This window comes from Amphibalanus amphitrite, unplaced genomic scaffold, assembly GCF_019059575.1.
Source record: "Amphibalanus amphitrite isolate SeventyFive unplaced genomic scaffold, NRLGWU_Aamphi_draft 000074F_arrow, whole genome shotgun sequence".
NCBI lineage: Eukaryota > Metazoa > Arthropoda > Thecostraca > Balanomorpha > Balanidae > Amphibalanus > Amphibalanus amphitrite.
Window position 1 is genome coordinate 652836 of NW_024881570.1, and position 11145 is coordinate 663980.

An 11145-nucleotide genomic window follows, 5' to 3' on the forward strand; every position below is an offset into this window, starting at 1 on the left:
TCTTTGTTTTGCGCTATGAGGTCTAGAATTGCTAAAAATTGAGTTTGAAAATTTGATGTCATCAATTTTGAAGTTTTTTCGCTATAACTTGGTTAAAAAAGAGGTATCGATCTCAAATTTGGTATGTAGATAGAAGGTGGTAGGGACTATCACATATATACCGGTTTTTTCGAAATTCAAAAAACTTTTTGGATTTTTTGGCTATTATATCCAAAAATATCTATTTTTTGTTTTTTAGGGGTCAAAATCCAAAAAAAGAATTGAAAAACCGGAATAGCAGTTTTGTAGCCCTTTTGATTCCACACCTTTTATGTCAGAAACATTTTTCTGTATCTCTAAAGCTGTAGGCCTGACAGCTCTTCCCGCGTAACCTTTTTTTGGGTCGAAAATGGCAAAAATGACGTCACTCTGACGTCATTAGCGGCCAACCTATCATAGTCTTTGAAAAAAAAATTTGGTCACCATGTGCGCTAGCTGCTCCCGGGAGGGTACTGAAAGTTTGGTGACGATCGGCGCAGCGGTTCTCGAGATATATTGAAAAAACTAAAGGGGGGGGGGCAAAAAAATGCCCCCCCACCGCCTGGAAGGTTAATGTCCATACTTTTCAAAAATTTCAAATTTGTAAAAATCCGAGATGGTACGTTGATAGTGAGTGTATTCTAAGTCTTCTCATGCAAAGAAATCGGATCTAGATTAACCCGCGCACCGACGGGGGTCTGTGCCAACTTAGAACCGACGGGGGGCGGATGACCCCTCTGAGATCTCGAGAACGAAGCAAGATAGCGACAAGCGGTAAACAACAACATGGGCTTCGCACGGACAAGGTCTACATGGCGGCGCTAGATATGGAGAGTTTTTCTCGAATAACTTTCGAATTGGTCAAGCTAGGAACAAACTAAGGGCACCATCGTGATCCTCTCGTCAATCCACATCGAACCATATATATGTTGACCTCGAAAGGTCAAGGTCAAAGGTCAACCTCAGGTCACGTGACCTCGAGGTCATCATGTAGGTATATCATTCGATGCGCCTTGACGAGCTGAACACAATGAGACCATTTGCGCGGCTGTATCGTGTTCCTGTAAGGAGTTATTGGCAAAAAAAAACTTTGGTGACCTCTGATGACGTTACATGACCTTACAGCTGCCCAACAGCAAAACAGGCCTCAAGGTAGTGAAGGTTGATCGTATATGAAGTCATGCATGTATGGTATATATGGGGCCATTCTTACGCATTTTAGTGGAAAAAACAGGGAGTTGATTTTTCACCCATTGACTTATGATGGGGGTCGAGAAATTGACCTGACCTTTGGCCATCCATATCAAAATTCCGAGATATTCAAATTGTAGCTACCAATGACCTAATAACATCCTCCGACTTTCAAAGAACTCCGTCATCTACTGTAGCTCTGACACGGTGACAAAGTTGCAAAAAAGTGCCTTGAGGTTGGGTCTAGAGATGTCAATCGGATACCAATTTTTTGTTATACCGATACCAAACCGATACCAACTTGGTATTTGGTATTTCAATTTTCAAGGCGATTGCATTTGGTATTTTGTTGGTATTATGAATCTTTACTAATGTAAAAGAGGCTGAGAATTTGGTAAAAAGTTGGTTTTTTCCTCATATTCCCAAGTCGGTTTGGTATCGGTATTTTTCCATGGATATTGTTGGTATTTGGTTTAGTATCGGTATCACGATTTTCCATAATTGACATCACTAGTTGGGTCATTCAAAGTGACCTGGTGACCTGACCTTAAAAGTTAGGAGGTTCAAACTTGCACACCATGTGTAAAATTGATGAGGAAATAGTCAAAGCAAATTTCGCGGCGCTACGCGCCGCGGTCTTTTCGCTATTCGCGAAAAACCTCAGGGGTGCGGATAACCACCCCCCCCCCCGTCGGTGCGCGGGTTAAACCGGGCGATTCGGTTCAGCAGTTTATTGGAAAAGCAGATACGTGGCAAATGACAGGCTTATCTTAGGTACATTCATAGAATGACATTGAAGCGGCAAATTTCACTCTACATGCGTCAGACGGCTTATTGTACACTCGCACCTATATCCTAGATGCTATTCCGCAATATCCACAACACGTACATGGAGACCTTTGTATAGATGCCCGGATAATTCGGGTTACCGCAGCCGAGCCCTGTGGAGACGACTCCGATCACCTGGTAGCGGCGCTCTATCCCAGTGGTTCTGTACACCAGAGGCCCTCCCGAGTCGCCCTGACACGCGTCCTTGGACGTTCCGTCGGCGCTGTTGGCGCACAGTTTGGTGCCCTGAAATCCGCCGGGGAAATCGCGGTCGAACGTCAACAGGTGCTCATACGCCTGCTCGCAGCGGCTGACGTTGACCACGCGCAGCCGCGCCTCGTGCAGCACGCGCGACACCTTGCCCTGGAACTCTGTGTGCCCCCAGCCGGCCAGGTCGACCGGCCGGCCCGTGTGGTCCGCATGGCCCGGCGGCAGGCAGGCCGGCTTTATCTGCCGGCTGATGGGCACCGGCCGGCCCAGGTGCAGCAGCGCCAGGTCGTTGTGCTTCCGCCGGTAACGCGGGTGGACGACGATGCGCGCCACCGGCACGTTCACGTGTTTTCCATCGCGCGTCGTCGAGAGGTCGTACTCGCCGAGGCGGACCTTGAGGTCTGCCGGCTGCCGGCCGTCCACGCAGTGGGCCGCCGTCAGCACGGTGCGGGCCGAGATGAGCGTGCCGCCGCACGTCCAGCGGCGCTGTCCGTTGACCCGCTCTCCGAGCAGAGCCATCCACGGCCAGCGGCCCTGCTCGAGCTCGGCCGTCTGGCCGTTGATCTCGAGGGAGCGGCGGCGGCGGCGGCGGCGGGGGAAGAGCTGTGACAGCGGGTAGCAGACGTCCTGCGGCAGCACCACGTCACCGCACTCGGGCACCAGCTGCCAGTCGCTCCAGCGCTGGAACAGCTTGGGGCCGCGCGCCGCCCGGGTGGCGGCCGTCAGCGCCAGCACCAGCGCCAGCGCCAGCGCCGCGCCCGCGGGCGTCATGGCCAGCCTCCTGGGGGCGACTGGTGCCGGCCGGCGGCACCCTCGGCACCCAAACCGGCGCGGAAAGTCGCCGCCGGGTCACGGAAACAGACGGCCACAACCGGACACACAAGGCCACCGGGGCGCGACCCTCGGCCTTTGTGTCGTCTTCATTATGTGAACCGTCATGTGCGGTTTGATGTCTACCGTTATATATAGGTAACCAGGCCAAAAAGAATGGGGACATAATGCATCCAGGGATTCCTTGAGTACGTATGAGGACTGAGATGTGTTAATCCTCTTTATTTACTTGACTACACAACTGTTTGTACTTTTCAGTCTCCTGTTGGTTAGTTTGTCATAATCAGTTGTGCAATTTTCGAGGAAAACAATGCTTGATATGCTCGTTATCACAAGAAATTCGGGGACTGAAAACTTCCTCGAACTCATCAACTACATTCTCCGATATGTATAACCACACCGTCAACTTTCGTTGATGCTCAGTCTGACTGCAAACTGGACAAGGTGTCATGATGGAGTGACTGAAGTGAAACCTCGCTACATTTGGCGTGGGAAGTCAGTAGTCGTCAGTTAGGTATTTAGCAACGTATTGGCCTGAAAAGAGCCGTCACGGACCAACTTCTTATTGGGACATCTCACACATTGCCCCCAAAGACGGTAAATAACTTTTGAAAATACCCATCTCCAATGTTAGTGTTTTATGAACCAAGATTTTGCAAGGGATCTGATGGTGTGGTTCTCGCATTCTGAAAAACTTCCAGGAGAATTTTACTTCCTATATCTCTGGTATGGATGGGACTTGAGCCGTATTTTACTTTGAACTCTTTGCATCTACGCCCCAAATGAATTTAATCAGCATGAAGAGGATTGAAGATGGGGGTATTTCCCGTAGAAACCCGTCTTCTGCTAGCGTAAGACGGGTTCCTGACTGGGTTAGATTAAGACCTTCCTTAACCCGCGCATGAGTGGGGCATTTTCCATAACGCGAGTGGCTGGGGAGGGGCTCTCCAGAGCCCCCCCCCCCCCTATTTCCGAAACCACTGGGCTGATCGTCAAAATTCAACGGGGTCTGATAGCCCTGAAAAAGCTGTCGAAGGAAACCGATTTTCATTGATCTCGAGGTCACCGATGACGTCACAGGTCAGACCAAAGCAAAAATTATCAGCATTTTTGCTAACAATTTAGGCTCTGAGTTCTGACCGCCGGCTGAAAGTCCGATCAGGCTCATTTTTGCTTTACGCATTCCTTAATATATGCTTTGCATACCCTGAGGGTACCGAACTTTTACTTTGATTTTTTTCAGGTCGAGGCCAGGTCATCTTAGGTCACGAAAATTGTATATCATGTATCGCTCATACTCAGAAATTTCCGTTAATCTAAGGAAAGACTACGCTCGCTTCGCTCGCTCCGTAACTAAAGTGCATACTACAGTGCATACACTGCATACAGTGCATACTCCAGAAATTTCCATTATTCAGAATCTCCGCTCGCTTCGCTCGCTCCGTAATGATGTCAGCTCGCGAAATACGCTAGTAGCGTGCTAGCAGCGTCCGTGAAACAGGTCCCAGATATGCAGATAATAGACCGTCTAAGAACCGGTTCCACGTGGTGCCCCTTCCATATCCGGGGCAGAACAACCATAGCAAACCTCGAGCAGCAGACTTACCTTAGTGGCATCGGTGGTGTGCGAATAACATCAGTGCTCTTTAGCTCAGTCAAGAGATACAACGAGAAAGGCGTGTGAAGGGAGGGGAGCTAGTCAAAAGGTCCAGGTCAGGCCACTAAGGCACGACAACGAGAAACGACGAGACTACTAGACACGACAAGATCATATCGAGCAGACCCTTCAACTCTTCGCCCTCAAGTTGCGATGTCTCCCCGCCCTACAGTTCTGCTCCTGGCAGCAGTCAGCATAGTCTCTGCCCAGCTGCAGCTGACCATTCTACACAACAACGACGTCCACTCGTATTTCGACCCCGTGGAAGCCAGCACAGCTGCCTGCCGTGACCCCAACGACCCCGCGAGACCCTGTTACGGCGGCATTGGGCGGCTCGTCAGCGCCGTCAAGGCAATAAAGGAACAGACGCCCAATACCTTGGTGCTGTACGGTGGCGACATCTTCCAGGGTTACTTGTACTACACACTCTTCAAATGGAGAGTGGTGGTGGACATGATGAATTTAGTGCCGTACGATGCCATGGCGCTGGGAAATCACGAATTCGACGATGGTCTGGACGGCCTCTTACCGTACCTGGATGGGATCAATCATCAGCAGCTCTGCACAAATATCGATTTCGGTCCGCTGGCATCGCCCACAACTGACAAGTGCCTCTCCAGTGTCGTGCGGGAGATCGGAGGACACAAAGTCGGTGTCGTGGGCTTCACGACACCAGAGACGAGGGCCATTTCCAACCCACCTCCCGCCATCGAGTTCCTGGATGAGGTCACGTCACTGCGCTCGGAGACAGCCAAGCTGAAGGCACAGGGTGTCAACATCATCATTGCCGTGGGGCACTCCGGCTACGAACGGGAAAAGGAGATGGCGGAACAGCTGGAAGATGTGGATGTCATCATCGGAGGTCACTCAAACTCGCTGCTTTACACGGGAGTGGCGCCGGACGGTGACCACGTTACCGGACCTTATCCCACCGTGGTCCGTCAGCCCTCCGGCCGGTCTGTACTTGTCGTTCAGGCCTACAAGTACGGCAAGTACCTGGGGTTGCTGAACGTCACCTTTGACAGTAACGGAGAGGTGGCTGACTGGAGTGGGAACCCCATACGACTGGAGGGGAAGCAGGATCATGAGGCGGAAGCTGTGCTGCAAGGGTATAAGGATCAGATTTCGGAGTACGAGCGTGAAGTCATTGGCACAACATTGGTACAGCTCGCCTGCACTGATGGCCGCAGCGAGTGTAGCCTGGGAAATCTGATCACTGATTCGCTGGTGCGTGCACTGCTGGCGCCGTCTGCAGGTCAGTGGAGCCAGGTGTCTGCCGCCGTCATCAACACGGGCGCAATTCGCTCTCGGCTGGCGCCGGGGAACATCACACTCTCCGACGTGCTCAACATCCAGCCCTTCGGCAACACCATCAGACTGGTGACCCTCTCCGGCGAGACGTTGCGGCAGATGTTTGAACACTCTGCGCTTGGTGGAGGGGGTTTTCTGCAGGTGTCCGGTTTTCGAGTGACCTACAACATGGACTGCCCCGTGGGAATTCGTTTGCTACGCCTGGAAATCGTCTGCACTGACTGTCTGGTGCCTCGTCTGGAGCCGGTGCGTGCCAGGGGTGAAAAATTGTATCGTTTTGTCGTTGTCGACGACAACCGAGAAGACGATCTTATGGCGACCACGCGCAGCGCCTGAACTGATTAACTCCTTCCGCTTAGTGCGGTTAGAAGCGCACAATCCATCCGCCTCTGCCCACGCAACCCAATCACCTCTGCCCACGCAAACTATTCTCTGTCCCTCCCCATCACATCGACTCGCAGTTCTCGAGTCCGTTACCTCCCGTACGCGGCGGCATCCCAGTGGAAAATTTCCTGGTAGCTACAGACATATTCCAACTCCCCGTAGCTATTTAGTATATACTGCGTCGTTCGACCATCGTTCGGACCGCCGATCGGCGACCCTCATAAAGACGACCAATGGCATACCAAGTGGTCGCCGTGGTTGTCCGCTGGCAACACGTGTCTGGCAAATCTGGTACATTCCAGGACTCGGCCGGCCCCTGCCCGCACCCTTCAGCGCCGCCCCCGGCCGGCGGCCAGTTAGCATCCCCTCTAATCCGCCGGGGGTGCGGCTAATTGTGGGCTACGCTTTTGCGAAACTGCCAAGTTTGGCAGCCCAACTCGACCAAAGCGAAATACGCCTAGAACCATCCTGGTAACCTGTCAGACCGACTCAGAACGACTCAAACTGACTCAGACCGACTCAACCGACTCAAATCGATTCCGATCGACTCAGACAGACTCAGAACGACTCAGGCAGACTCAAACCGACTCAGGCAGACTCAAACTGACTCGACCGACTCAACCGACTCAAATCGATGCCGATCGACTCAGACATACTCAGAACGACTCAGACAGACTCAGGCAGACTCAAACAGACTCAGGCAGGCTCAAACCGACTCAGGCAGACTCGACCGATTCCGATCGGCTCAGACCGACTCAGATAGACTCAGAACGACTCAAACTGATTCAGACCGACTCAACCGACTCAAATCGTTTCCGATCGACTCTGACAGACTCAGGCGGACCCAGGCAGACTCAAACTGACTCGACCGACTCAAACCGATTCAGATGGACTCAGACCGACTCAGATCGACTCAAACTAACTCAGACCGACTCAACCGACTCAAATCGATTCAGATCGACTCAGACAGACTCAGAACGGCTCAGACAGACTCAGGCAGACTCAAAACGACTCAGGCAGAATCTAACTGACTCGACCGACTCAAACCGATTCAGATAGACTCAGATAGACTCAGAATGACTCAGACCGACTCAACCGACTCAAATCAATTCCGATCGACTCAGACAGACTCAGAACGACTCAGACATACTCAGGCAGGCTCAAACCGACTCAGGCAGACTCAGAATGACTCGACCGACTCAATCCAATTCAGATCGACTCAGACCGACTCAATCTGACTCAGGCCGACTCAAGCGACTGAAATCGATTCCGATCGACTCAGACAGACTCAGAATGACTCAGACAGTCTGTGAGTCTGTCTGAGTCAATCGGAATCGATTTGAGTCGGTTGATTCGGTCTGAGTCAGTTTGAGAGTCGTTCTGAGTCTATCTGAGTCGGTCTGAGTCGATCTGAATCGGTTTGAGTCGGTCGAGTCAGTTTGAGCCTGCCTGAGTCGGTTTTAGTCTGCCTGAGTCCGCCTGAGCCTGTCTGAGTCGATCGGAATCGATTTGAGTCGGTTGAGTCGGCCAGAACGACTCAGACCAACTCAACCGACTCAAATCAATTCCGATCGACTCAGACAGACTCAGAACGACTCAGACAGACTCAGGCAGACTCAAACCGACTCAGGCAGACTCAAACCGACTCAGGCAGACTCAGAATGACTCGACCGACTCAAACAGATTCAGATCGACTTAGACCGACTCAGTCTGACTCAGACCGACTCAACCGACTCAAATCGATTCCGATCGACTCAGACAGACTCAGAACGACTCAGACAGTCTGTGAGTCCGTCTGAGTCGATCGGAATCGATTTGAGTCGGTTGATTCGGTCTGAGTCAGTTTGAGAGTCGTTCTGAGTCTATCTGAGTCGGTCTGAGTCGATGAAGTCAGTTTGAGTCTGCCTGAGTCGGTTTGAGTCTGCCTGAGTCCGCCTGAGTCTGTCTGAGTCGATCGGAATCTATTTGAGTCGGTTGAGTCGGTCTGCGTCAGTTTAAGTCCTTCTGAGTCTACCTGAGTCGGTCTGAGTCGATCTGAATCGGTTTAAGTCGGTCGAGTCAGTTTGAGTCTGCCTGAGTCGTTCCGAGTTTGTCTGAGTCGATTGGAATCGAATTGAGTCGATTGAGTCTGTCTGAGTCAGTTTGAGTCGTTCTGAGTCTATCTGAGTCGGTCTGAGTCGATCTGAATCGGTTTGAGTCGGTCGAGTCAGTTTGAGTCTGCCTGAGTCGGTTTGAGTCTATCTGAGTCTGTCTGAGTCATTCTCAGTCTGTCTGAGTCGATCGGAATCGATTTGAGTTGGTTGAGTCAGTCTGAGTCAGTTTGAGTCGTTCTGAATCTATCTGAGTCGGTCCAAGTCGATCTGAATCGGATTGAGTCGGTCGAGTCAGATTGAGTCTGCCTGAGTCGGTTTTAGTCTGCCTGAGTCGTTCTGAGTCTGTCTGAGTCGATCGGAATCGATTTGAGTTGGTTGAGTCTGTCTGAGTCAGTTTGAATCGTTCTGAGTCTATCTGAGTCGATCTGAATCGGTTTGAGTTGGTCGAGCCAGTTTGAGTCTGCTGAGTCGGTTTGAGTCTGCCTGAGTCGTTCTGAGTCTGCCTGAGTCGATAGGAATCGATTTGAGTCGGTTGAGTCGATCTAAGTCAGTTTGAGTGGTTCTGAGTCTATCTGAGTCGGTCTGAGTTGGTACGTTATCTTCTCCTACCCGGTGACGTCACAGCATGCGTCGGCTTGGCACGGCCGCCACAGGTGGGGTGCGGCTAATGGTGGTATCTCGCTTTGGTCGAGTTGGGCTGCAACTTGGCGGTTTCGCAAAAGCGTAGCCCACAATTAGCCGCACCCATCCGCCGGGGCTCCTTTTGTGACGTCAAAACCCACCCCGGTGGCGCCTGGGGGTAGGTCCGCGGCGGGAGATCTTGAGTGGGACCGTGTCAGTGCCGGTAATGTTTTGGTGAGGCCAGTGAGGCCGAGGGGAGGGCACGCCATGTCATGCCTACGAGGATATGGTGGCTTAGGACTTCAGAGGTCGAGGAACACGGATCGTCGGACAATTGAGCCTGACGGCTGAGCGCCCTCGCTATCAAAAAGGAGCGGAATTATAATATATTCGCACGCAGGGTACGTGGCGTCTGCACGACTGAAGTGTACCAACTTGAGCACGTTTTGTTCAAAGGTGAGTGGAAGTCGACCAGTGGCACCGTCGAAGGGTCACCGAAAGGGTCAAAAGGGCTGTCTAATCTTTTCCGCGGCGCTGTACAGCTCTATATAATTGCGTTCCCGAGTTGTGCGCCGGTGTTAAAAAAAACATATACTGAGAGGCAATATCTTTCATGACCTCCGGTGACCTGACCTTTGACTTAGCCTATAAAACGAATGTCATATTTTCGCCCTTATTTTGGACGTTCTTTCGAATGCCGTTTACTGCTTGTCACTACGTGACCCAGGATCCGAGTTACGAGGGGTGTTTGAAAGGGCGGGGTGTTTGACCCCCCCCCCTTAATCTCGTAAAAGGGCGGGGTGTTTGACCCCCCCCCCTCCCGAGCAGGGCGTGGAAATCAAGGACCCTCAGCGGGGCGCGGGTTAGACATCTTGAGTTGACAACCAAATAAGCCCGTTTTCCTTTGGACGACAACCACCGAAACACTTTTTCCAGCCCTGGTGCGTGCTGAAAACACCTACCGAGTCCTCATGTCAAATTACCTTACCGGGGCTGGGGATGGCTATGACATCATCAGAGACAACAAGATCGAAGAGTTGAATACGGGTTTGCTGGACGTGGATCTAATGCGTAACCACATCGAGCAATTCTCCCCCGTCATCTCCGGCATCGAGAGCCGGCTGGTGTTCGAGACGAACTTCACGTCCCGCTGTGGGGTCAACCCCTAGCACTAGTCTGCGCCATTATCACGGACCTCTCTGCGGGCTCGACAAGGGCGAGGACCATTGAGTGAAGAGCAGAGCACTTTGCGTCATTACAGGTGTGCAGTGACTGTGTCTTGATGTGGCGCTTATAACAACAAGATGCATTATAAAGGAAACGCTACAAGCTAACCGAACATATCTGCTATTCTGTAGTTATTGTATGTGTAATACCTATCCATGTTGTCCTGTCTTATACATTTAGACACTTGCGTGTAAAAAAAGGGATCTAATGCCCGCATGAATGCTGTTTCTCCAATCGCAGCTAGCTCAGGACGAATGAACGGTGGCGTTGTCGGCGAGGAGAGGAGCGTCTTGCTTGGGCTGTTTTAGGCCGCTTTGCCCGAGGGCATCTTGCAATTTCTTTAGTAGTCTGCTCACTGTGCAACAGTATGTGATAATTATTTTTGATCTCTTTTTAAGACAGTTTACACTGACTACCCTATGCGGTATGCCAGATCCAGAACACCGATAGCATTGACCTTCCTTATCGGCTTCTGCATCTTTGCCTTTTAGGAAGGACTTCTCGGCCATCTCTTTTGTCTCTTGATCATATGAACATACACCCAGCATTACTCGAAGGTCACTAGGCAATCGAAGGTCTCTGCAATGTCCTAAAAGTCATAGTTTTCTACTCGAACTAGGTCAAGACCAAGATTCTTACAGATAGTCAAGGACTCAAGACACACTGTTCTCTTGAACAAACGCGCAACGTACAAAGGTTGACCTCAGGTCACGTGACCTCGAGGTCATCATGTATATCATTCGATGCGTCTTGACGAGCTGAACACAGTGAGAC

The 11145-nt window shown here is 51.4% G+C and overlaps 2 protein-coding genes across 2 annotated transcripts; one reads left to right on the forward strand and one right to left on the reverse strand.

Moving 5' to 3' along the window:
• Positions 1 to 2064: 2064 nt before the first annotated feature.
• Positions 2065 to 3018, reverse strand: LOC122379265 (venom protease-like). The gene is made up of 2 exons (XM_043361304.1): positions 2983 to 3018; positions 2065 to 2937 (listed from the first exon to the last, which is right to left on the reverse strand). The coding sequence occupies exons 1-2, from the start codon at positions 3016 to 3018 to the stop codon at positions 2065 to 2067; spliced, it is 909 nt and encodes a 302-aa protein (XP_043217239.1).
• A 1870-nt stretch (positions 3019 to 4888) lies between these two features.
• Positions 4889 to 6382, forward strand: LOC122379266 (snake venom 5'-nucleotidase-like). Its single transcript, XM_043361305.1, has one exon. It carries the CDS (start codon positions 4889 to 4891, stop codon positions 6380 to 6382), a length of 1494 nt encoding a protein of 497 aa, XP_043217240.1.
• The last annotated feature ends 4763 nt before the right edge of the window (positions 6383 to 11145 follow it).